This window comes from Primulina huaijiensis, chromosome 14 (assembly GCF_012295235.1).
Source record: "Primulina huaijiensis isolate GDHJ02 chromosome 14, ASM1229523v2, whole genome shotgun sequence".
Taxonomy (NCBI): domain Eukaryota; kingdom Viridiplantae; phylum Streptophyta; class Magnoliopsida; order Lamiales; family Gesneriaceae; genus Primulina; species Primulina huaijiensis.
In genome coordinates, this window is record NC_133319.1 from 16,816,652 (window position 1) to 16,844,107 (window position 27,456).

Sequence of the window (27,456 nt, forward strand, 5' to 3'; positions counted from 1 at the left end):
ATCAAAGTGAGACGACCACCTCTTGAGAGGAAAGACTTCTTCCAACTTGCCAGTTTCTTAGACATTTTAGATATTACGGGCTCCCAAAATTCAGCAGACTTGGGGTCACCTCCCAAAGGTGCCCCAAGGTACTTTATCGGCCAAACCTCTCTTTTGCATCCAATTAAACGTGCCATATCCACAATTTCCTCTTCCAAGACATTTAAACCCAAGACAACGCTTTTTTCCAAATTGATTTTCAGTCCTGATTTAACAGTGAAGTTATTGAGAATTTCCAACAGTGCTAAAAGATGTCTATCCGACTGGACAAAAAACGTGTCATCTGCGAATTAGATATGAGATATTTCGATTTTTTCTCTCCCTACCACCCATCCTCTTACCTCATTCAATGTCTTTGCCTTATCAACCAAACGACCCAAACAATCAATCACAAGGTTAAAGAGAAAAGGGGATAGTGGATCCCCTTGACGAATGCCTCTCTCCCCCTGGAATTTTCCCCGCGGTCTACCGTTGATGAAAATTGAAAAGGAAACATTGGAGACACAACCTTTAATCCACGACCTCCATCTTGTCCCAAAACCTTTCATTTGCATCACATAATCAAGAAATCTCCAATCAACGTTGTGGTAGGCTTTTTCCAAATCAACCTTAAAAACCCAACCTTTCTTTTTTTTCCTGCGATGTTCTTCAACTATCTCATTCGCTATCAGACAACAATCCACAATTTGTCTTCCCTTAATAAAAGCGCACTGACTCTCTGAAATTGTCTTTCCCAAAACATTCTTCGATCTATTTGCCAAAACCTTTGCCAAAATCTTATACAGACTCGTTGTCAAGCTGATTGGGCGGAAATCTTTAACTTTGGTTGCATCTTGTTTCTTTGGGATAAGGCATATATATGTTTCATTAGTAATGGCATTAACAATGCCACCGTTAAAAAATTCAGCAAACACCTTAACTAAATCCGCTTTTACCGTATCCCAATTCATCTGAAAGAAGGCCATCGTAAATCCATCCGGCCCTGGTGCTTTGTTCCCATCACAATCGAAAACAGCCCTCTTAATCTCATCTTCAGAAAATTCAATCTCCAACTCCTCTGCTTCATTCGTATCTAATGGACACCATTCCAATCCGTCGAAACCCCCACCACCCACGTCAGATTTCCGGTATAGATTTTTGAAGAAGTTGACAATGTTTTCCTCGATCTGTTTATCTTCCGTAATCAACGACCCATCTTCCAACTCTACCTTTTCTATTAATGTTCTGTTTCTACGATTGTTGAGTAAAGCATGGAAGAATCTTGAATTTTGGTCACCTTCCCTTAGCCATTTCACTTTTGCTTTTTGACTATCCATTTGAAATTTTCTAAACGACAACACCTCAAGTTCCGTCCTCCTTTCCTTTCTTTCCTCGTGAAGACTTTCTGACCACGATCCCTCAGCCTCCAAACCATCCAATTGATTTATTCGATTAACCACCTCCGTGTATCTAACACCCACATCAACAAAGACCTCCTTATTCCATTTAGAAACCTCGGCCTTCATCCCCTTGAGTTTCGACATGAACTTAAAACCGTCCCATCCCCGAGCAACCCCATTATTCCACCAAGACCTCACCAATTCTTTGAGCTTATGATGGGACAACCAAGTGTTTTCAAATCTGAAAGAAGCAGGACCCCACCTTAACTTAGCTGTATCAAGTAAGATGAGGCAATGATCCGATGTGATTCTTGGTAAGACCGTTTGTCTGTAGTTTGGAAAAATCTCCATCCAACCCCTCGAAAAGAGGTATCTATCAAGTCGGCAGCAAATAGGTTGAGCTCTGAAATTCGACCATGTGAACTTTGCGTTTAACAAAGGTGGATCGTGTAAACGCAACTCTCCTATCAACTTATCAAAACAGGACATACTCGTAGTATTGGAAAGACTGTTCAGCTTTTCTCCCGTATTCCTCACCACGTTAAAGTCACCTCCCAAACACCATTTGTCTCCGCAAATAGAATGCAACCCCGCAATCTCCTCCCAAAATAACTCTCTCTTTCTTGATTGAACAGGTCTATATATTGCTGAGAACCACCATCTGATCTGATCACTCCCCTCTATCTCAATTGACACCGAGAACTCCCCTATCAAATTGTCGGTGACTCCCACTACTCTAGGATCCCACAACACCAAAATACCTCCAGATCTCCCATTTTACGGTAAACAGACCCAATCCACGAATCTAGATTTCCACATGCTTGCCACGAATCTTCTATCTATCAATTGTTTCTTTGTTTTTAAAAATACAACGATATCCGGGTTTTCCTTCCGAATGACTTTTCGAATCAATTCTCTCTTCCGTGCTGCTCCCCCTCCCCTAATGTTCCAAGAGCAAATCTTCATAATAACTTTGAGGGACCCTTCAACATCGAAACTTTCTCGTAATTTACCCCAAACCTCAATCTTTGCAATTCTCTATTCAAAAGACCAGTAGATTTCTTGACTCCTCCCCAACAATAAGATTCTGAATTCCCTCTTTGAACCTCAATTGTAGTACTGTCGGCCTCAGCAGCCCCTGTAAGAACATTGTCCTCGGTACTCGACTTTTCATCTACCTTTAGGCCCCCTCCACCTAAATAGCCACTAGACAACCCGAGGACAGAAAAAGAAGATGGAAAGAAAGCATGAAGTTTGAAGGAATGGTTAAGAAACGAAGATTGGATTCCGGAAAAAACCTGTCCCGCTGAATGTGCCGCATCTTCCCGTGGAAGTTGCGCTGGTATTGGAGGCGGCGCGCACTCTGATGAAAATAGCCCGTGGATATCCCCCAGCACTCCTACCGTTTGGTCCGATGCATCAGATTTTTCAGAAACAACGCTGTCTGTGTCTTCTAATTCGGACTCTCCCTCGAACAAATCATCATGTGAATCATTGAACAAACAATCTTCTTCGTCTTCCATACCAAAATCTCCCAGCTTGCTATCTTCCTCAAACTTGAATAAGTCTGAACTTGTCTGACCGCATTTGACAATGGCAGGCTTAACTGCCGAAGTGCCTTCATTCAATCTTCGAGTGTAGACTTTCCCATATGAAGGCAACTGTACCTTGACATTGACGGTATTGACCCTGATAACTTGCTCATCGGCTCCTACATTATTCATGGATTGGATCGGTGAGCTGCTAAATCTTGAAACTTCCTTTGGGTTGATGTTCTTTAGAATTTTGATTGCCTTATCCCCCGGACTCGTTGTTGACGATGCACTCTTTTCATCTGACCCTTTTTGATTTTTATCTAACTGACAATTCCCCTGCCCATCTGTTAGATCAAAAGTATCTACCCGGATCCGAATGTCAAAAATCTGCCCTTCCAGCTGAAATTTCATCTTATTGCAAACAAACCCTCCTTCCGTGCCTTTCACCTTAATCCTTGCTGCCCCTAAGTCTGTGAGTAGTAGTGTTTCCGCGCCTATGTCGATCAGCCCCCCGCATTGATCCCCTATGCTTTTGAAGGTTTCTTTCGACCATAGATTCCATGGTAGTCCAAAAATCCTAACCCAACTGTTGCAACATTTGTCCACCGTATCCGCGGTATTGATATTCGGTTTCCAAGCCTCGAAATTCAAGGACACCCCATTGTCAAAGAATCCTTTCTTCAGCTTTAGATAATAAGCATACTCGCAAGGGTCGGAGGGCCACCAAACCGCTTTGTTAGCTTGGAATGGAAATAGTTCAACCACCTTGTTTGTGTATTTTGCTAGGCCATTTTTTATCTGATCCCACGAGCTATTCACTCTTCCCCTAGTAACAATTAGTGCTTCATTCCACTTCCTAACCGTCATCGGCCTGTCACTTCCTTCCTTATTTTTCAGCAGTCCTTGGCTACCCTCCTCCACCTTTTTAATGTTAACTTGGATTGCTTTGTTCCATCTTGTCTTAGCTGAACCGTATCTTAAGGTAGGCTGAAGCACATTCCTGTCAGAAAACCCCGATAACAACCTTTTTAGTGTATTTAGGATTTTATTCCAGCCCCCTGCTTTAAACCCGCTAGGAACGATCGTGATCTGTTTTCGACCTCTGAAACTGAACTTAGTAATCTCTAAGAAACTTCCGCGCTTGTTTGAAAATCTTTGAATAGTTAAGACCGCATTCCTGCCCCTGAAACGATGGAAATCCTTGCCCGAGACAGGATTAAAGATGAATTCCTTGAACCTTAAACATATCTAGCTAGCTTCTTCTCGGTCCAAATCCAGCAAATAGGTTGCGTTCCTCGTTTTTTCAGACCACCAAACAGACAAGTCCCCATTTCCCGATCTCAGGTTGAAAATTTTCTGTTCAATGAAGACTTCATCCGTGGAGTTTTTCCTTAAACCAGCATGCGTTCTTGAGTGTATCACGGTGTTCATCTTTTTGCAGACGAAAAACAAAAGTGCCTACTGGGAAGCGAAAATAACCACCCGTTTCTTGCGCACAAGGAAAAAACCAATTACTAGAATCGAAGAACTCCCACGGAAGAAAGGACATCCCGCGCGAAATAAGTTTCCGAAGAGAACCGAAGGAATTTGGATAGGAAACGAAAAAGGAAAAACAAGAGTAAGTTACTCAGATTTCGCCGCCGGCGATGAAGTCGGCGCCGGTGACGGTAGAAGGCAGCGACGCCTTACCTCAGCGACAGGGAAACATGGAAGGAAAACCGGAAAGAAACGATGGGGCGCAAGAGAGGAGAGAGCATTTTTTAAAAATTCTCTCTCTAGGGCTTTTTTTACTAAAAATATATCTTCCTCAACTATATCATCATCATCTTCCAAAACATGGTGAGTCGTGAGTGTAAAAGAAATTAGAGTAAAAGTTTGCATAGAGGATTACGGTATAATCTAAATCATCAAATTCTTCTTCATCTTCCTCAACTATATCATCATCATCATAGAGGGAAGATGACAGTTAAAGTTTGCATAAAGTACTTCTGAACTTTCTCATAAAAAAGTCTTGCATAAATGAGTGACAACATGGTTCTTTTATCATTAAATAACCATGAGCTTTGCTAATTGGGCTTCAATTTTAGTTGGGCTTGAGTTAAGTTTTACTTGCTTACAAAATATCAGCCCACTTCTTTAAAGCGCACGCTTCTGTGCCTCTCGGATGCCACGCGCCTAGGCAGAGGCGCACGCTTTAACCGCGCTTGTTTCAAGTGTTGCGCCTGGTAATAACCCAGGCACAATGAGTGAGCCTGCCATTGCTTGTCAACCAAGCGCATGCTTTTAATAACTATGCGATATACTAACAAGACTGTTACCCCCCTCAGTAGGAGTACATGAAGAATAGCTTATGGCTTTCTTGTCTTTCCTCGTATTCAGACATAAGCATTACGAGTGTAAACTTTCCAAACCGAGCCCTTGGTGATAGCGGAGGCCATTTAAACCTCTCTTTGACCTACAAATTTTACTGCTTTTCAAATTTCCCAGGAAATGTTGTGGAATGTCCATGTGTATTTCTTTCAAGTTGCCTTGGAAGAAAACATTCTTAGCATCAAACTGCTCCAAACTCCATTTGAAATTAACCGCTGGGGATAATAAAATTCTTACTACATACATCTTGGCTACTGGAGCAAACTTCTCTTGATAATCAAATCCATAGTTATGTGGATCCTTTGCAATGAACCTAGCCTTGTATCTTTACAAATAGCCATCTGAACTGTACTTATCACAAACGCTCGTTTGCATACCACAACTTTCAACAATTTCCAATATTGGATTTTTTTTTCCAGTGCCTCCATTTCAAGCTTCATAGCAGGTCTTCAGTTCTCATTGGATAATGCCTCAAACAAAGTATTAGGAAGGCGACTGTTCTCTAAACTTGTGAGGAAATTTCTATGTGACAGTGAAAATTTGACAAAGGTCACAAGTTTTGCTATCGGACAAAGAGGATGTTTTGGTAAATTCTCTTGTTCCTTTCCTAATACCAACATGAATATCATGATCATGGCCTGGTTGGGAAACATGGTTTTTTTTGGCCGTACATACCACATTCTTAAGATCAAGAGTTAGTGCTGGGTTTATTCCTTCATAAGTACACCCAATCAAATCGCACATTCTTAAGATCAAGAGTTAGTGTTGGGTTTATTCCTTCATAAGTACACCCAATCAAATCGCACAGATTCAGGAATGCTGTTGGGTTAAGGATTCAGTGAGTGTTGAGATCAAAGTGGCTCTTGGATGAAGGGCTTGGCATAGCAAGTGCTGAGATCAAAGTCGGGATTGAAGTCCTAGTTGTTGAGGTCCTGAGGATAAGTCAGGTGAGAACAAATCCCCATCCTAATCTTTGAGGGAATAATTGCTACCCCTGGAGATATGGTTGGTTAAAATATGGTTTTTGTCTTCAAAGTTAAGATCAACTGAAACAAAGAATTTCTTTGTCGGTGGATGAGTTAACCCTAGTAGCTTTTTTAAGTTGATGAATACCAAACAAACACACATTTAACAGCTCTAGCATCTAACTTCCCCCAGTTATTACTTCATTTCTTTCTCCAGCAGTATCTTGTTTTTACATCATTTGATTAGAATTACTGTAGACAGAACAAGTAAAAATGAGATCCTTTAATCCTTGGAAACATTAAAGCCTTAGTTTGTCGAAAGACATTTCCCACTTAATTTCGAAAAAGAAAAGAAAAATCGACAAAGAAGCCAGAAAAGGATTTCTATGCTTAGCTCAATCCACATTAAACACCAGATCATGGGTCTTGTCGAGAAGGTTGAGTCGATTGTCACAATAGGATCGTGCTTAAAGGAACTGTATGGAAATTGAATAGAACAAATAAATTCAACTAGGCATGCTTACGGTTCCACTTTTGACCCGTTCTAGACCAAACAAGCCGGGAACCTGTTCCGGTTCCATGGCTAAACACTCCGAACCGTGAAACTGGTTTCGGGTTGGATCAATCCAGTTTCGGATCTAATTTGAGCCGTTGCCACAGTACATTTTATTTTATTATAAAAAATATAAGAGCTATGGCAATGTCCCGGAACAGGTCCAGTTCCTGGTACAAATACATGGAACCACCTCGAGCCTATATTTTATATAGATTCGGGGTGGTTCCAGGGCCAGTCGGACCGGTTCCGGTTTTGAATTAACCGTAGAGATTCCAAACCGATTCCGGTTCAACCCACCCCCTTAAGCATCCTTATATTCAACAGCATGTAGTCACCCCCTATGATCAACCCAGTACTTTAGTCAATCGTGTTTAATGTTTTTCAAATGACCTGGTGTTCAATCAGAGAATTAGACATCTGAATGAAAGAAGTTCAATCTTGACAGGGGCAGTTTTCAATGTTCTAAAACTTTGGTATGCCATGCTCACATGAAAAGTAAAATCACGTACCCACTATCTCTTATCCCTCTCAACCAATTTCGTATGTCAGCTTCATTTGATTCTGAACAAGCTTCCTTCCCGGTATCAAATTGAGATCCATCAGTAAAAGTTATTCCAGCCTTGTGTGGCAATTTGTGCTTTCCTTCTCCAAGAAGACTGATTCTTTCGACGTCACTCATTATCATTGCCGCCTTAATTTCACCGGGGAGAGCTTGAGATACAGAGGGAGACCAAAGAGAATGTATTGATCGAAGTAGCTGGAGATTAAAAAAAAAAAGCAATAATCATCTGTAAGTTAATATAGGGAGTGAATTATCAGTACCAAAAGGATTCAATTATAATTTTAATTCTGATAAAAAAAAAAATGAAGCAGAAGGATCAGATATATCTTCCTTACTTTAAGAAGTGGAGGTAGCAACCATAAAAGATGGGAGGCCATTGGGTGCGCAGTAGGAGAATTTGTTTTTGAACTATTATCTGAACTCAAGCTGCCTTTTCTAAACCCACTCCTTTTAAGTGCCTTCTCAAAGAACGTTACCATATGAAATATTGACCACATATATTGTGTTTCAGCACAGAGTTGAACTAAGCCGGTTGGGTTAGACAAGTATGCATCTTGCCATTCTGCCTGAATCCACTGTTTGCTTAATGGCTCAAGCAACCAAAGCAAAACTTCGTGTTGCTGTTGATCTCTGAACAGTTTAGAGACATAAATTAACTGGATTGTATAAGCTTCATCAAGGAATAGATATAGAAAAAAATTTCACTGAAGTGGTTACCCAGCAGAAGCAGCCATAACAAGAAATGCTTCGCCTAGAAGATTTTGCTCAGCACGAAGCAGAACACCTTCATTTCGCAAATATGTCATAGTGCTTGCAATTCCCTGTAAAAGAACTCTATATAAATGAACATTTTAATTTATCTCTGCAAGTTTTAGTGATGAAAATTCTCATGATTGCCATAATTTCTGTCTAGTATCCACACCAATATTAAAATCCCTAACAGCCCTAATTAGGAAGAAAACTCAGAATCACAAATTGAACATAAATTCACAATCCACTTGAGGATGAGAGTTTAAAGGACCAGGGTGAAACTAGAGTTTGCTGCTTGTAGGCGAAATTAAGCATCAAAAAATATGAGTTAGAGCATTTACTTTTTCATGTCTCATTCTTTCTTAGATAGTTCTTAAATAACAAAAGTCAAGCAACATATCTTCAATGGTATTTAACACCGACAGCTGAGCACACGTGATATATTCACGTTAAGTACTGTAATAAGCATTCAGCCCCTAACTGCTTTCCTTCCCCTTTCTACTCCAAAATTCAAATATTTATAAGACATGAAAGAAACAGTTCTAATGTTGTGAATTGTGATATGAGATGATTAACTTTTTGCCACAAAAGAAACCATTGTAATTTTGTCTCTAAGATATTTTACCACTTACAAGCATAGTAATTTTGCTCCTGACTAAGTGAATTCACAAAATAAGTACCTTCATGTGAGGCAAAAGGCTTTCATTAGCAGCTTTAGCGATTCTAATGAAAGATGTACATATTTGCAATCTTGCACGACGAGCTGAGCTTGTAGATGGATCCTACAGATATTGGTTGGGGCTCAGCATGAACGAGTGAACCATAGGATGTATACAATATTTGAAACAAGGTAAAAGGATTACCTTAACCATGAAAGGCAGGGAGTTTAAAAGCTCGAACAATTTATTGATTACACTGCCAACAGCATCTGGATAATACCTCAAGAAAGGACCAACTGCGTCTAAATAGCGACCAAGAACTTCCACCAATTCCGGTTCAGACCATTTCAATGAGATAAGTTGTTGAAGCAGACCTTCAGTCGACAATAAGAATATCAGAAGAAATTAGAAAACTAATATTAGTCTTCAAATATACCAGCTCATATTTACCAAACCTTCAAATACTTGGTGCAATGAAAGCTGAGCCTCAGTTTTGATCTTTCCATACTCATTTGATCCATCAAAAATTGTACCGACAACATTTTCTAAAGCCAAATGCATGCTTTCAATTACAGCCAAATTCTGTATACACGGCCATGAAATTATGACAATTGTGAAATGAAAATCATTAGAATGTGATCACAGAACGTGATTATCAACAAATTAGAGAAAGTGAAGATCAAACAGAGGGAAAGAGTACAGAAGTGTCCATAAGACTTACTTTAGTAGGTGCAGGCACAAGCAAAAGACTCCTTATAATCTCAGTTATTCTATCAGATGCTTTAGTGGCGGTAACTAGTGGCTTTTCAGATGCAATCAAACGGATCAACTCCAACTGTATGGACAAAGAAAGGCCACTATTTGAATTATATAAGACATCTTCCAACCAATCAAACTTGAGATAAACTTTTCCTTACAAAAATTCTCTCATAGAAGAGTAAAGAAATCAAGCTCAAAATACAAGAGCTCGAGTCTCTCAAGCATGGCCTATGAACTGGCTTGCAAGCTCGGATCTTCTTTGTAAGAATTGTTCATGAGCATGATTGCAAGCTTAGAGATACATCTATATGTAAAATTCATATTGATATTTACATAATAATATTATTAACATATATAACAGTACAAAAAATGATTTCATTTTATATTATTAAAATATAAAAGAATATTTTGAATTTTATTTTGAGATGGAGAGCGAGCTTGTGAGCTCATGAATACCTTTTAGCTCGAACTCAAAAAATGCTAAGATCTATTGCGCTTGAATCGGTTTGGTTCGTTGGGCTCACAAGCAGACTCACCTCCTCTTACAACTCAAATCTCCCATGTCATAATATCCCATATTAAATTGCATTCTTATAAATATTAATTTGATGTGATATTTATGCAATAATCTTCCATGTAGCAGCCAAGTTCTCCTTGTTTACTAAATGTAATAATATACTAGGTAAGAGCAATTATTACAATATACTGTCCCCCCCTCCCCCTCCTTCAAAGAATAACTAAAGGAGAATATTAGTTGTTAAAATTTTATGGTCGGAACTTTGAGTAAATAGGGCAGTCAGATGCCTTCGATGCTAAAAAGTCATAAGCGTGAACACCAGTGCAGATCAACAGGATATATTATCTCCACTTGCCTAGAAAAAAAATTTTAGACAGCTAACAATGATATATTGTCCTTAGATTTTTAGTTCAACCTCTCATCAGATCAGCTTTTCCAATATGAGAAAAATCTAAAAACTACAAGTACAAAGAAACTAATGATCCGACCCACCATACAATACCAATATACATTAACCAGTAGAAAAAGCAAGAAGATATCACAATGCCAGTTCCTGCTGAAAAGGAAACCAACCAAACTATCTTGACATGAAAATTTTGAGTGAACTAAAGCATTGACACTTGAATCCAGTAACGTAAACCCTTGTTGTCCCTCAAAAAACGACAGTGGCTATCTAGGTAAAGTAAAGGAAGCAACATCCCGCACAAAAGTTCTCTATTTTAAATGCCTTTCCAAATGCAACTATTAAGATAAGGATACCCACTAAATCGGTCTTTCACGTTCTCCAAGCAATCAGCCTTTGATGTTCTCTAAATATTAAGACTGGTGAAAACGAGAGAAATTAGGAAAACATGTACTATACAAAAGGACTTCAGAAAGTTGATCCATAAGCTTGTTACGAAATTTGAAATGCCTATATATTCCGAGAATGAACCGGGTGAAAGAGCTTTCTTTGGGTGCAACAAATTTTCATTTTTTTGAAGCTAGAAAATTTGTTTCGACTGTTTAAGTGAAGTTTGACGCAAAAGTTACTAGACACACGTAGTATGCTTATGCTACTCCATCTACAAATCACACCGTTTCCAAACACCAAGTTCCATCAATAAGATGGTGAACGGATGGATTGCCAAATTTAAAAATGCTGCATTGAAACTTCAATAAAAAGTTAGTACAGCTATAAAAGGAGTAATTAAGTGAAAAAAATTTGATAACAAAGGGTCACCATGTCAAACATACAAGTCTTGAACGATATTGGCTGAAATCCACTTTGCTGTCAAAATCATCACTCCACAACTCCAAGGATCTATCAGTTAGAGCCAACCCAGGATGAACTTTTTCTTTTCTCAGCATTCTTTGAAAAGATATGTCTAATATAGCACTACATACTTCATCATTTACCAAAGCTAACATCTTTCTCTTTTCACCATCAGCATTGGTCGGGCAAGCATTCAAGCCATCAGCAGAAAGATCTTGAACGCCAGCAGTCTTGGATTTGAACATCAAGTCACGAAGCAATGCCTATCATAGCAAGAAGAAAAGACAATTATTCAGAAATCTTAAGAGTCCATGAAACTTCAAAAGTCACCACTATGTGTTTTGCAGATAATACCAGCCAAAAGCGGAGAGATTCGTAGTGAAGCACGAGCTTAAAATGTCGGAAAAAGCCCAGCATCTGCAAAGTTAAGAAACATACTAAAGGAATCAAATCTAAAGGATAATTTATTATGAACACACAATTCTTTAATTGTAATTTTCATCTTGATATGCTAATAACAGAGGCATAGGTTATATTGGTTGAGGAGTAAATTTTAACTTCAGTTCTAAATGCATGACAATCGGACTTTGACTTAAAACAAATTGTTTCCCATAACTACAGACATCCATAGTCTTTAAACCTGAACAATGCCTTCATACTAAAGCACGAGATAATATACAGTAGATATTAGCTAAGATAGCTAACAAAATCTCCATCACCCAGTATGTTATCACGAAAAATTATCTGAACTTGTGCCATGTGAAATATAAATAATTAAGAGAACTGCAAATGATATATGTGTTCTTGATATAAAATTGAAAATAATATTGTTTATATAAGCTTACATACTTAAAATTATAACAAAAATATCAATCTAAAATCCCAAATCTAACAAAAATCAGATAATATATTTTCAAAGCATGAAATATGGGTATGTTTGTACATGTTTCTCGCAATTTTGGAAATATCTCCTGGAAGTATGAAGTTAAATTGGGGAACATGACGATTGTTTGGTTATATTTTTAGATGTAAAAAACTTATGCTACAGATGTCATGTGACCTCAGAAATTGTTGAGATATTTAATTTTTTAATATTAATATATTGCATTATTTAAATTTTTAAAAAAATAATAAATTGGTTAAGAATATAATACAACAATATTTTCGGGGGCGATGAAAACTTAAATTTAAATTAATGATTGTATGGATGGATATGAAAGTGAAGTAAAATTTCTTTTCTTGAGGAATTATGTCGCCATGTTTGCGTTTTTGGAAATGGAAACATTTCCCGGAAAAAATAAGAAAACATTGTCCATATTTCCAACCCTGGCACTCAAGTTGAAGCATAAAATATTTTACAAAACTTAGAATCAATACTTTAAAATTTAAATAATCATAAAGAAGTCGATCACTCAACAATGATGCCAACATCCACTGACCGATCACCAGCGGCAAGTCACATAGTAACTACACAAATTCTCACTATTAACTACCCAAAAATATTGCATATTGATAATCAAACAATTTTCGCCTAAATTAGCTTAAAATGACTGTCCAGCTCCATGATGATCATAAAGAAGCCACCGTTCTCACTACATGTTGAATTTCATTCTGCCTGATCGTGATAAACAAATAATATTTCCACAATAAATTAGTAATGCATGTTACTTGTATATAATCGTAAATGCAGTGAACAACGGGCGGTCGAAAGATAAGGATGAGTGAAAAACTAAAAAAACTGACACATACGACAGCGTAAATAAACTGATTTCTCCGAATTAAACCAACCAAACCACCTGAAATATATTTTTAATTCAATCATCATCACAACTTGTGAGCTTGTGACAACTAATGCATAATTATGAATTTAAAAAAGGAAAAATAGAGAACAGACCTGTTGGAGGTAAAATGAGAGAATAGTTGCATCACCGGAAATACAATGCAAGTTTGTTGAACCCAATGAAACCAAACTTTCACATGTATACTCCGCAAACTCAAGTTCACTGTCATTGCAGCTAGAATTAGAGCTAGATTCGTCCAAATATTGCTTGGAAACATTCATTAAGATCTCAAAAACATTCCTCATTGCGAAATCAAATTCAGAAGTGGCATCTATAGGTCTTTTCCTACACAAAAGAATACACAAGGATGGCCACGTGAATTGAGTTTTTCCAGTGCATAAATCTTCTAGAAAATACCACAAAATAAAGAATCTTGTTGTCTACCTCGGCGAGACAAGCTTAAAAAATTCGCAGGCATGAAGGCGAAAATCAGGAGAAGTGAGTAGGAATCCACAACTGTTAGTTACAAAGAGGAGTTAGAAAATGAACACTACCAATATTTCGCTAGAGTTTGCAGGACTAGAAGCAACCATACCCATGTATGATTCCGAATTTTGCTAGATCAGATAATGGAGCCCACTCCGCATATGCATTAATAGCATTGAGTGTAGCTGTTACTGTTGCAGCATGATATTTTGCAATATCCATGTTTTCTCTACCAGCTTCCATGAGTGCTGCTCCGAAGTTCCTTTCTAGCAGCTTAAAATGAAAAGCACATGAACAAATGATGGTGATATAGATCAAAATGATGTCGATATGATCAAACTCACAGTGTACAGCAAAGGTAAAATCTCTGGCAAAGACTCAGTTAGCCCACGTAGTAAAAGCCTGCGTCTATCACCTATCACAAACATCTTGACCTTGATTACGAAGGAAAGCAAAACTTATAATGCAAGGTCATTAATATCATTAATAAATAATTCAATTCCAAAAGGAACACAAATGCTAAAAGTACTCAAATGTGCTCTCAAAATGGATCAACTCCAACAAATCTTTAGTTGTCAAGAACGCAAGACGCACAAGGGCCATGGAGCCTGAGGCGTGAGGCGAGGCATGCGCCTTAACGAAGCAAGGTGCACATTTATAAATTTTTAAAAAAATATATTTATCATAGAATAAAAATATTAAATATGAAATAATTAAGTCACAATGTCAAACAAAAAAAATAATTAAGAAGTTCATAGTAATTAGTAACATGATTAAAATTCTCGAATCATCCGAATCAAGTTATCTTCTTCCTTCGAATTATCAGAGTCCGCAGAACTTTCGGACTTGCGTTTTTCTTGGCCTTCATCATTTTCTTGATCATCAATTTTTTCTTCCTCTTCATCCAAAAAATGTGAAATCGGTCTTTCTGGTTGTTTTAGACGTAGAAGTACTCACCTCGTTCTTCTGTTCAAAGCTCTTTTCTTCTGATTCCAGTATTGGGGGTTTGGTTGCTAGAGTTTGGGTTTGTGTTTGAACTTTTAGTTTTAAACAAGTAATTAAAAAAAATTCACTCAAACGCGCTTACTTCCAAGGCTAGTCCAGACAAGCGTCTGGGCTCGCCTTAATGAATCGTTGCGCCTGGGACCCCAAGAGCAAGGTCCTCGCCTTGTGGCACCTCTCGCCTTAGGCGCTCGCCTTTGACAACTATGAACAAATCCTATATGTATGACTATCACAGACCTTCTAAATCTTCATTATGGACAGTAATATCTTCTGGAAGCCACCTTAGCATCATTGATACCAGCTCTGCCTGACAAGAATACAAAGTTCAGCTTCAATATTACCCAAATGGTATCTGGAAAAAAGTCTTGCCCTTATTTGTTTATCAGAACACAGACATGAGCTAAGAATCTATGCGATTGAAACCACGGAAACAAGTAAGAAAGATGTGTTCTACTTGTATAGGACCCTTGTTGGAGAGAGTTATTATTGTTGGAAGAAGTTCCGACCATATACTTAGACCTTCTCTTCTTACTACCTTCAAAAAAATCAACAAAAGTACTATCAACAATAGGACATGAGGGATGTAAATAGAATGTCGAAACTGAAAATAGCAAAAAACCTCAGCAACTAGTGCAGCTGTCTGACTTTTAAAAACCCATTCTTCAAAAGGGTTTGAAATTTCAGAAATCGCGTCAACAGCCACATTTGCAAAATTCCTTCGGTCCACTGTGTTTAGTTCATCCCAACGGAATCGCACTACATGCTGGAGAAGCCATCAAAAAGTGAGATTTGAGGTCCAAGGAGCCAAATAGTCCGGGTACAACTTAGAGACAAAGGATCTCCTAGGATGGTAATTTATGCAGAAAAGAAAACACATTGACAGAGAATTCTAAAAACAAGGAAGAAAAACTATGAAATGATAACCACTCTGATGAATTATTTTCCTAGAAAATATAAGGTAAATGTGCGATCACTTGTTTCACAAACATTTTCAACCCATAATTATTGGAGAAAACACAGGGAAATACGGACTGATATAACTTCGATACCTATAGCGTATTGAATGTTATTTCTGAACCAATTCTGCACTTACAGATATTGGCTTTCCAGGTCTCAGTGCTTCTTTGGATGATATGACTAGCATACCATCTTCATTTTACAAAGGAGAGAATTTCATTAACACAAAGAGAACATCAAAAGTAATGCTACTTTATATATAAAAACTTATAAGCGTGATTGTAGAAAAACAGAACTAATCTTGGATCTATATTTTATACATTTCCCTGTTTAACTATATTCCTAAAATCTTCACGGTTTAGGAGAATACAATACCATGAACACTTAATAGTTTTTTAAAAAAAACACATTTTAAGAGGTTATTATGCAGAAAATATGTTTATATAAGTAGAAAAATTGTAATGGACTAATTGGTCATCAATCTGAATTTTATTTCCTATACTTATAATCATTAACTAGAAGCCTTTACTGCCACTAGAACTGAACACATTAACAGAAAGAAATAAGAAGTAAGGGTTCTATGTGATCTCTAATCTCTCCATGCAATGCCTAGAGTTTGAAAGCTAAAGCAGATAATTGTCAAGGAAAAAACATGTATGCTTGTAAGTGTTTAGCTGTCAAATGTGGATTGAATTGCTATTTGCTATATTGGAATCTTAACCTGGACCATGCATTTGGGGCGATTTTCTGCGTTTCATGAAAATATGGTTCGAAATTGAGGTTTTGAACTTTTCTCTTACTCCATTACAGTTGATCAGGTAAATTTTAATCCCAGAATTGCTTGGTTGTTGTTCTTATCCAATTTTCTAATGGAAATATATGAGGTGGTTAAATTAAAAATTAGCCCAGCTGAAATTCTTTTGTGCATAGCCATAGACCAACAACAATTCTGAGTCTTAATGTTGTTGATATGCCTTCACCAGATTTTTTTCTAATAATTATACAAGGTACATCATTTGACATTCTTGGTATCCCAGCCAGTGTTCTCACCTTTTTCTTGGTTTTTTAGGCCAGAAAACCATTTTCACTCCAATTAAAAAGTTCATTTGATCGATACATTTTAAATTGTATCCAATAATGCCACTTTCAATTCAGAATTTGGATGATACGCTTAACCGTATCCAGCAGAACTCCTTGGATATAATGTAACGACCATGGGCTATCCCGATCTTCGGCCTTCCCTCACGAGCTTTTCCATGCATCATTACTCATAGAACTCCTCGCCCCTGGCAGGGAAGTCTGTGCCTCCCCAGGTTTCGATCCCATAACCTCCAAGCTAAGTACATGGATCGTTGAAACCTGGTACCAGATTTCAACGATCCATGTACTTAGCCTTGAGGTCATGGGATCAAAACCTGGGGAGACACAGACTTCCTTGCTAGGAGGGAGGAGTTCTATGAGTAATGATGCATGGGAAAGCCCGTGAGGGAAGGCCTTGAAACCTGGTACCAAGTACCATGTTTCAACGATCCACGTACTTAGCCTGGAGGTCATGGGATCGAAACCTGGGGAGGCACATACTTCCCTGCCAGGGGGGAGGAGTTTTATGAGTAATGATACGTGAGAAAGCCCATGGGGAAGGCCAAAGATCGGGATAGCCCATGGCTGTTACATATAATAAGTTCTGAATCAGAGAAACTTCACTTCTCATTAACTCAACTATCGTGTGCTGAGATTTTCTGGCCTCATATACTTCAAAATTTGGTCAATTCATCCTCAAATAATACATGCATACTTCTATTTCACATAAATTTTATAACTTAAACAAAACATCTATCAAGAGGGGAATATTCGCAGTAAATTATAAATGATTAACGATGCTTATATAAGCTCACTCTATTCAAGGTGTATCGCATATTACAAGCAGAACTATAAGAAATTTCATGTCAGTCACTTATTCTAAAACAGAGACAAGAGGATGGTTCCATGTACCTGGAGCATTTTAAAAGCATGCAAACGGATTTCAGAAGACCAATCCCGCTTGACCAAAAGAAATGATGTACTTGCCAGTACACGTGCATCCCCAGCTTTTATCTACTAGCAGTAATAGAACAAAATGACAGTTAATCTTCTCGTTCATTGATGGTAACAAAGGAAATATCAAAGCTAGATGTTCAGGATTTGTTATTTTGTCCTTGTTCTCTTGAGCAAACCGCAAATCAAAACTACCAAAATGCACACGCTTTTCATTCCTCTCAAAAAATTCGTTTTCAGACATAATCCCATGGAAACCCATTTGAAAGCTTGGTTTCCCATCGTGCTTGTCCAGTAAGAGTGATAAAATTTACTTCTTAAAAAATCAGAGTATATATTTATGAAGCAAAGAAACAAATTGCTCATTCAGTATCATCATGAAATAAAGGAGTTGTGTATTTCAGCAAAAACAAAAAAATAAAACTTTATGAAAATCGAAACAAAAAAACTGCATCTTCTCTCCGATAGTGAGCACGAATTTTCCCAATTACTTGGAATCAATATGCTTACTGTTTCTAAATAAGAGTGGGCGGCAGCACGAGCATCGGAAGAGGAGGTCCAGTCGAGGGCGGTGGCTATAGCTTGCGCCACGTTGCTAGCTATGACATTCTCCTCCATTTTCGAGCACCCCGAAGTTTAGGGTGAGTTTTCGGAAACTCTCGAAAGTAGAATCGAAAATGATCCGAGTTGGGGAAGAGGGCGAGCGTGGTTTTATTCTATTTTCTTTTTATTATTATTCAGTTTGCTTTTGGACAAATTAATTTACGAGTAAATAAAAATATATATATCATCGTGGGTTCTCGCTCATCGATAATATGTTTCGATCTCAAGTTCTACATCCGCGCACACTAGTTCTTTCATTGGCCTTCTCTATGGTAGTCCTCAGGCTGAAAAAAGGCAAGACCCTTTTATGGCTAGCATAAGAAAATGACGTCTTAGATGATCGTAACGAAGAAAAGTGAAGAGACTCCAACTAGCGACACACTTTTGATTAAAGATCCTGAAACATACAAGGATAGAAAACTTGTGTAAGATTTTAGGCTTCTATAACACCGAAATTCCAGAATTCCAGAACATCACGAGCTAAGTCGATGGTATGTGAGATTAAGATTTCATACCTTAGTCACCTAACAAAGTCCTTATGTTCTACTATGTTTTGGGGTTTCTTGTATGTCACTTACATTCAAATGGTAATGATGATTATAAATAAAATTATTTATTTCTTTTAAATGATCATGTGATTTTATTATTTTCTTTTTCTTATGGTTTTTTAGTTCTTCTGCGACAAAAGTTCATCATTCATTTATCTCTGAAACCTCTTATTACGTTAGAAATATACAGTAATTGCAGTTTTCTAATATATAGAGATTGAGAGGGAAGAAGAAACCTCATTTTTATAGAAAGAAGAGTTAGGCTATACATTTTTTATATTCTTAGGAAACATTATGCGAACTTTAAATCATTCAAGTGAGTCTTCTTTAAACTATGAGAAGACGTCTTATTCGTGACCCAATGAAGAATTATTAATAAGCCTGATTCAAATGTAATTCATCAGAAAAATAATTTTGAAGCATCAACTGTGAATGATGGTGGACGATAAGAATAGACATGTGTATCAATCATACAATGTGCAAAATTTTAACGACGAAAGATGTACAATTTAGAAGATATAATAATAGATAAAAAGTTGCTTAAAGCACCAAGGACTTATTATTTATGTGACATCAAAGTCCAAAATTTAGAATAAAGTATCAAGTTCGAGATTTAATTATAAAAATTTAATTCACAAACTAAAAAAAGTTTCATATCTTGCTGCTAATTTAATTAGGATGATAATTATCATTTAATTTTTCATTCATACATACCAAAGTCCAAATGACAATTTAGTTCTTTATACGAATAAAACAATATATTTTTATGTATGAGAATTCCATAAATTTTATTTTTAGTGTTAAATTCAGAATTTAATTACATTTACTTGATGAATTTTAAAATTTATATTTAAAATTAATTTTGTTTCCTATTTCAATCGATGTTATAGTCAAAATGACTAATGTATTGAATGAGGCTGAAAACAGAAAAATCAAATAGATATTTTATTTGTTTGGTACAAATTTATTTAAAAAGGTTATTTAGTTTACAAAAACTCTCGTGAGGTGATTTTATGTGTCAATGAGGCATGGCTGACAGAGATTTGCCATTTCTATCCCAACCACAAATTTCATCCTCACTCTCATATCCACCATATCATTGTACTCGAACTAGAAATTGCAAGGATCAAATCCTTATCCTCGTCTATTCCGAGTTTTTTTGGTGACATCATGAACCCATGCGGAAAATTGTCACCTATGCTAGACTGCAAAAGAGCTTTTTAAAAATTTCATGCAAAATTTTAAAATATATTTCAATATTTTAGATTTTATATTATTTTATTAATTACTCTTATCCTGAAGTGGTGATCTCATTCCAGTCTCATCTTGTAATGTCTCTTGTTGCTCGGACTCTCGCCGTCGTCCCTTTACACTCCCAGTCTCATTTCATTTCAACCAAACCCAAACACATCAGCCCACATTTTTGCATCCAATGCAAGATCGATAGATACAGTAATAGGGAAGCCGAACAACCCATGAACAATCCCTCTGTGGCTCAGAGGAAAAAGGGGTTACATGGAGCCTCCAGGAGGTCTGTTATCAAGAAAAGCTTCATCCAGGAGCAGGTTGAGTTTGCGACTCCGGTTTCAAGCGATCCAGTTGTTGGGATTATCGGAGGTGGAATGTCCGGTCTTGTTTGTGCTCTTTACTTGGAAAAGAGAGGAGTAAAGTCCACTGTGTTTGACACGGTATGTCATTGTAAGCATTCATTTTAATATTTAGTGACTGTTTGAGAAAAAACGTGTGTGGGTAAGTAGAAGAGAGGAGCTAAAAAGCGTACGAATGGAAAAACAGATAAAGAAATCGTGGATTGGTTGGAGTCCGGAAGTTGAGGATTGGAGAAATATGGTTACTCCAAATTTGAAAACTTCTCCATCAAAGAGGTAAGGGGTGTTCAAAATGATGTTGAATAGGGAGAAAAGCTCTAGAATTAACATTAAACAGTGCCATTTTGTTCGAAATCTCAGTGTTCTTTATTTCTTTTTTGTCCCTTTTTGTCATTTGTATTAACTTAGTCAAAGTGTTAGCTCTTTTATGTTTAGCTTTTTAACCAGTACGAAGTCGTCAGTAATTATGGAGTTTCTCATCCTGTTTAACTACATTAGGGAATGCATGGGTTTGGAGGAAGAATGGGAACTAGAATCATTGACCCTCATCCTTTGATATTTGATCATGCCGCTCAATTCTTCACTGTTACTGACCCCAAGTTTGCCGAGATGGTTGATGGGTGGTCAAAAGAAGGCCTTGTTTGTGAATGGCAAGGTACAGTTGGAGAGCTTGAATCTGGTGGACGTTTTGTTCAGCTTCCTGCCATGCCTCCTAGATATATTGGTATCAATGGAATGCGTCCTCTTGCAGACCACATACTGTCACAGGTGCACATTTCTTGGAGTTACTTTGATGCTTCGCTACAGTATACCTGTTATGTTTGCTCGTCGATAGATTGGTGAAGAACTTCACAAAACTGGCTATTTTCATACCCATTTAAGTTGTTGAAAGACTCTCATGCATAGTGGCACCATGAGATCACTTTATTCTCGTAATGAGAAAATGAAAAGGTTTTTAAAATTGTGGGGGTGTACAGTGGGGCAAAATGAAGTGTGAATCAATTTTTTGAAAACAGATTGATTCAGGACTCAATGGTAGTTTAAAGGGTATGAGCTTAATCGTCTAAGTTCAATGCCAATCTACGTGTGGTAGTTTGCAACTTTATCATTTGTGGTCTGCTTTTCCATTTCACATTTCAACCGGAGTTGGTTCGTTTAATTTTCTTAGTGATTAATATCTCCGATTTTATGTAGTAAGCCTTTTATTTTCAATGTTATTCAGCATCTCTAAATAAGCCATTATTCTGAACTCTTATTTGAAAATAATTCTTGAAGTCAAAATCATTGAACATTTATTCCCAAGGCATCCCAAACTTTGTAGGGAACGTGTTATTATCTCAAATTTAAATTTCAGAGATGCTTCACTTTGTAAACCATTGAGTTTTTTGTATTTTAGTTTCTTTTTCATGTTAAAGAACATATATTGTATTAGAAATGCTTACGGAGATTTTTTAAGCATTAGCCTAAAAAGTTTTTGTTTGTATTTTTCTAAAAGCTTCACTTCAGAGTAACCTAAATCTTGTCAATAGCTTTATTTTCTTGCCTTTTATCTTTTTTCATTTCCATTTTTGCAGAAACAAGTCAAATAATGTTGGTATGAGATTAAAAAATTGGAAGCTACTTGATTTGTTGGAATTAGCATCAGAAATAGGTTGAAGTTGTGTTTTGCACTTTGAGCTTCCTTTTAAGTTGTTGAAACCCCCATATATATTAATTTGAAGTTTACGATATGAATAAAACTTGGCATGGTGCAGACTTCTATGGTGAATGTGGTGCGTCCTTGCTGGATAAGTAAACTGGAGCCATACAATGGGATGTGGTACTTGAGCAAGAAGGGGAAGCCTTGTGGAAACTTCGATGCTATTGTTATTGCACACAATGGCAAGTAACTCAGTACTCTTGCATGATATATTGCATGTGTTAGCCGGAAGACTTTGAGTTAACTGCTTTACAGAAGCCATTCCATCGACGTACAGGATTGCACAATCAAATCTTTGGTTTGCCTATGATTCTGCACTAGTTCAAATATGAATGTTTGCTGCAGCTTTTTTGTTTGGTTCATGTGCATTGGTTCTTACCTAGGCCAAATAGGTTGAACTAGATGTTCGTTGCCTATTATATCATATGTGACTGCACCTACTATCAACGAAGTATACCCAGAATGATATTTACTCTCCTCGAAAGTGACATTTTTACAGTCAAGCGACAGTTTCTTTCATTACCATTACCTTATCTTGCTGGATGGTTCCACTTTGATGATACCTAAGGCATCCACAATTAATTTAAAATAACTGCTAAAATAGTAAAACCTTTTGAATCAAGTCACTTCACTTTTTACTTAAACGAGAAAAACAATGGACATCCTTGAAATTTTATAATTTCCTAAATGAATTTGTTTTCCCCGAGTTTCCTTTGAATAGCAGACATTGATGAATTTGATATAAAATATCTGATTAACTGGTTGTATGTCTTCATCCATTTGCCATGTGACACTCCAGGAAAATGTGCAAATCGATTGCTTGCCGCATCTGGCTTACCTCTAATTGCAAGACAAATGAAGGTATTTTGAGCCACTTTACTCAACCCCCTCCTGACATTAATTTACCCCTAGTGATCAGTATTCCTCTTATTTAACGTTTATGAATTCATATATGCAGAGACTTACTTTGAGTTCAATATGGGCCCTTCTTGCTGCATTTGAGGATCCCCTCCCTGTCTCTTCCCTTGAGCAAGAAATTACTTTCGAAGGAGCCTTTGTTACGGGTGTTGATTCTGTCTCATGGATTGCAAATAATACGAAGAAACTTTTAGGTCCAGAAAGCAGTGGCCCTTACTGTTGGACCATTTTGAGCACAGCAGCATTTGGAAAGCAAAACAAAGTACCACAGGTCCGTCTAATTTTTTCTTTCTTCGCCACTTGATTCTTTTTTTACATGATCGAATGCTGACCAAACTGTTGATGTTTATTTTCATGACATAACTTAGATTTCATTTGGGGGGGTGGGGAAGGGGAGGGGGGGATTTAAGATTTAGGGTATAAATTAGAAAACTGATCTCAAAATACAGCATTGGACATAGTTTCCTTGTAAATTAACTAGCTGTGCTTGGAGTAAATAATCATGTCAAACTTAGTTCAGACCCATGTGAATGTGTCTTTTTTTTTAAAAAATTTTTTTTTATGGTAATGAATCTGCATTAAAAGAGGCCACATCTGGCTACAAATTTCAGGAAGGATAATTTAACCTTCCGGACAAGCAACAACGTGGAACCTAATTAGTGTAGATCAAAATTTCAATTTATTTGAAACTGTAAAAACATGATCACAAAGGAACGTTTTTGTTGTTCTTTCGAACCTTTTCTTACTGTGTTGGAACCCAGGGGATTAAGGCAATGTAGTCTGTTCACAATAATGTTTGTATCGGAAGATTCTGGCAGCCGACGCAACTTTAAAGGTGTTATGTATTCCAGTTATTGAACCTTAGATTCCATGGAGGCTATTGTCATCCATTAAGGCTACTCATACTCTTGGAGAACCTTAACAGTACTGGAAAGTTAGCTTCAATAAGCACTAACATAAATCTGTTAGTTCATGAGCTGAAAGTATACAAATGGAAAATGTAAAGCTCGTGAAGTTTCCAAGTTGTTACTTGCTACCTTCTTAATTGGTTTTCTCTTTCGTCCAAAAAAAGAAAAAAAGAGCTTTCTCATGATTCCTCTTTTGTTGCTGGAAAGTGAATATAGTTTATATTTGTTCGTCAGGAAAGTATTCCTTCTGCTACAGCAGAAAAGGTGAAGGAACTCATGCTTGAAGGCCTTGAGAATGCATTAGGACTGCAGAAAAGCTCTCTTAAAAGGCCTTTCTATAGTCGATTACAGTTATGGTATGTAAGCATGCATGCATGTAAAGAATGAAATTGTTCATTTCATGCATGTTCCTGTTTATTTCTCACGATATGACAGACCTAAATTTTGAGCTCTCCGCCGGTGGCAATGACCAATTTGATTATTTTTATTCCGTATAGTTTTCGCATATCAATAAAGGAGTACATTATGTTTACCATATATTTAAACGTGTATGCATATGAAAATGGATCTGCTGTTTTCAATATTGCATCACAAATATGCCAAAGAAACATAATTCGAACACCCTACTTTACCCAGGCCAGGAGCTTTTGTTTTGTTTTTGCAATATTTTGAAGCAAGATATTTCAATATTTACAGGGGTGCTGCTCTTCCCACTAATTCTCCTGGAATCCCCTGCATCTTTGATCCACATGGAAGAGCTGGCATATGCGGTGATTGGCTACTGGGATCGAGCATAGAAGCTGCAGCCTTAAGTGGCATGGCTCTTGCTAATCATGCAAGTCTTTTAGTTTTCGGGTTCATCTTTTCTTTTTTCTGCACTACGGTTTTTCACCCGGTGCTAAATTAATCATATGATGATCCTAGCTTTGGGACTTTCATGCAGATTGCGGATTACTTCCAAAGTGGTGGAACATGCCCTGATGATTTTGCTGCTGGGTTGCACAGCAATTTTCAGCCAATTATTGGACATGACATAGGGCAGTTTCCTGGGTTGGAATCTCCATTGTTGGCTACTTAGAACATGAATCAATCTCATCCCCCAAGTAATTATGTGCTTCTTTTGGTCAGTTTTTCACCACTTCTAGCAAGTTGGTGGCAGTGACCTTTACCGGGCGAACGATGAAATCCCATGGAGAAAGAGGATCGAGCATGCCCACGTCCTGGCCCTCGCATGGGTTTGAACTTGACATTAGCTCATTGAGGTAAATGATTCGACATACAGTACAATGTGAAAAAACATATCTAGCCCGCCCCTTCTCGACTATCGGATTTGTAACGGGAGTAATATCTCCACTGCAAACATCCTATGAATCTTGACACACATAGAATGTTAGAGAAATATTCAACAAATTTTTTGGCGGTTCAAATTTTTTCAAATTTGAGAGTAAATGAAAAGTAAAAATATATATGTTACATTGCTTTTCTTATTTCGTTTATATTTTTTCTTTGTAATTGAAACTTCACAATCAAGTTTACTGGAGCCTGAAATTTGATTCCTAAATAAGAACATCGTAATAGATAATAAACAATAAAATTATGGACTTACTGTGCAATTCATTGTGCATTTTGACTGACGATACGGATTTCTGGCTCAAAGCAATTACAATTACCAATCCATGTGCTTGAACTCATTATATAGTTTTATCAAGCGTCTGAAAAACATGATGTGTTATGGTTAAGTTTCAAACTTCACGAAATTAAGATTTAGTATGATTTTAAGGGTAAAAAACGTTTTAAATCTTGAATATAATTTTAATTACGTTGAATCAAACACTAAATAAAATAAATAAGAGGAAATTATGGTCAAGGAGCTCATTATGTGTGTGTGTGTGTGTGTCTATATATATATATAATATAATATAATATAAAATGTATATAGAATTTTGATATGCTGCACACTTACCGTGCACGCTTATGTGAGCACCGATGAGGTATCACTCACCTATTGGATGTGATGAAATATAGAAAAATTGTGCATCCAATAGGTGAGTGACACCTCATCGGTGCTCACGAAAAATTGTGCATCAAATAGGTGAGTGACACCTCATCGATGCTCACATAAGTGTGCACGGTAGGTGTGCAAGTGTAACATATCAAAACTATATATACATTTTATAAGGGTGAACAAAATCTCTGTTCACCAATCGAATTAATTCAGAATTTTTGTTTTAATTTTTAAGAAAATCTGTTATTTGAGTTATTCGATTTCAGTTATTTTCCCAAGAAATGGACGTCTTTTTTCATTTTTAAAATAAAATTAAAATTAAAATTCTGTATAGGATTGCATATTGTTGGGTTTGGCCTAGGCTTATAGGTAAACGTTTTAAACAGACAAAATTCATATTCATCCCTCACGTTTAAAAGCACTGTAGAATTCATTCCTAACTTTTTATCCATAACTTTTCCACTTATTTCAATGTCATCCTTCATTACTTTTTTTTGATCATTTAGTTATCTTTTTGAATTGTTTTGAAACGTCTATTACTCAACTACTGATTTTTTTTTAATCCACTAAGTCTCGGCCGAATATATACACAAAAATATGTATAAAATTCGAACCACACATTTTATAAAATAATCCAACTACTGAATAAAATAACTGCAGTTAAAAACCTTAAAAGTGTAATCGATGGAAATGTTTACTGTTAAATATAAAATACCAAGCATAATAAAATTTGCCAAAAACCCTCAACACAGTAAAAATCATAAATCTATTAAAATTGTTTAAACATGTCCTCCTATAATCATGTAATGTGGAAAATACCAGGTCCTTGGATTTGTGCACCCCCTAACTCAGTCCACCTGCAGTCTCCTCATCAACATGATCACCTGCATCAATCACACTTAGTGAGTTTAAAGACTCAACACACCTGAACTGTTATAACAAAGTACATATGCATATCGTGCAACAATGAAAAGTATTGTAATTAAAATAACTTTCATGATCTTCAAAAACATAAATATAAACATAAACATATTCATAATCAAATCATGTCATCATACACATATTTGTTTTTCCTTTATTGAATTCAGATAATTAGTTGTGACTTTCGTATCAGTTGTTGGTCGACGGATCCATCTACGTATAACCATGGTACCAGGCGACGGGGACATCAGCGACACTCTCACCCGTCAACTGAGCCTTGGCTTTACATGTTTCGTATTCGTGTTCGTGTTCGTATTAGTCACAACCAAATCACTTCTTTTAAACATGTCATCATGTTCATCACTTATAAAATTTCATGCATATACATACCTTTTCTTGAAAACAAGCATGCAACGTATTTACAACATTATTCGTAAAAATTCCATATTCATTTCAAAATAATGATTTTAAACATAAATTTTCAGTTATCAGGGCACTGTCAGGACTACAAACTCAACTCGAGTGCAAAATGGAAATTTTGCCCTGAAACTCTAATTTGACCGTTTTATCCCTGGACCTTAGAATTTCGACCCGAATCCATCCAAACTTATTAAAACACCTTAAAACATACTTATAAT

At 36.8% G+C, this 27,456-nt stretch overlaps 2 protein-coding genes across 5 annotated transcripts in view; one reads left to right on the forward strand and one right to left on the reverse strand.

The window, feature by feature from the left end:
• The window catches only part of LOC140956995 (protein HASTY 1), a 35,087-nt gene extending 16,775 nt beyond the window's left edge, over positions 1 to 18,312 (reverse strand). Inside the window, exons 1-18 of one of the 4 annotated variants that reach the window (XM_073414021.1) lie at positions 18,120 to 18,312; positions 17,568 to 17,669; positions 15,238 to 15,381; positions 15,073 to 15,153; positions 14,856 to 14,925; positions 13,958 to 14,028; positions 13,723 to 13,886; positions 13,572 to 13,643; positions 13,241 to 13,472; positions 11,701 to 11,763; positions 11,328 to 11,609; positions 9,537 to 9,650; positions 9,271 to 9,397; positions 9,020 to 9,189; positions 8,837 to 8,938; positions 8,124 to 8,227; positions 7,742 to 8,036; positions 7,354 to 7,601 (exon numbers count right to left, since the gene is read on the reverse strand). In XM_073414021.1, the coding sequence (XP_073270122.1) occupies positions 7,354 to 7,601; positions 7,742 to 8,036; positions 8,124 to 8,227; positions 8,837 to 8,938; positions 9,020 to 9,189; positions 9,271 to 9,397; positions 9,537 to 9,650; positions 11,328 to 11,609; positions 11,701 to 11,763; positions 13,241 to 13,472; positions 13,572 to 13,643; positions 13,723 to 13,886; positions 13,958 to 14,028; positions 14,856 to 14,925; positions 15,073 to 15,153; positions 15,238 to 15,381; positions 17,568 to 17,669; positions 18,120 to 18,227 (2,549 nt within the window). In that variant the 5' untranslated portion in view covers positions 18,228 to 18,312. Of the gene's footprint in view, positions 1 to 7,353; positions 7,602 to 7,741; positions 8,037 to 8,123; positions 8,228 to 8,836; positions 8,939 to 9,019; positions 9,190 to 9,270; positions 9,398 to 9,536; positions 9,651 to 11,327; positions 11,610 to 11,700; positions 11,764 to 13,240; positions 13,473 to 13,571; positions 13,644 to 13,722; positions 13,887 to 13,957; positions 14,029 to 14,855; positions 14,926 to 15,072; positions 15,154 to 15,237; positions 15,388 to 17,567; positions 17,673 to 18,119 lie in introns of those variants that run through there. The other 3 variants (XM_073414022.1, XM_073414023.1, XM_073414024.1) reach the window with 3 other exon arrangements.
• A 1,751-nt stretch (positions 18,313 to 20,063) lies between these two features.
• Positions 20,064 to 25,356, forward strand: LOC140957798 (uncharacterized). Its single transcript, XM_073415190.1, has 8 exons — positions 20,064 to 20,448; positions 20,866 to 21,135; positions 22,122 to 22,248; positions 22,866 to 22,927; positions 23,025 to 23,255; positions 24,127 to 24,248; positions 24,589 to 24,727; positions 24,836 to 25,356. Exons 1-8 carry the CDS (start codon positions 20,092 to 20,094, stop codon positions 24,968 to 24,970), a joined length of 1,443 nt encoding a protein of 480 aa, XP_073271291.1. The 5' UTR covers positions 20,064 to 20,091; the 3' UTR covers positions 24,971 to 25,356.
• Positions 25,357 to 27,456: the final 2,100 nt, after the last annotated feature.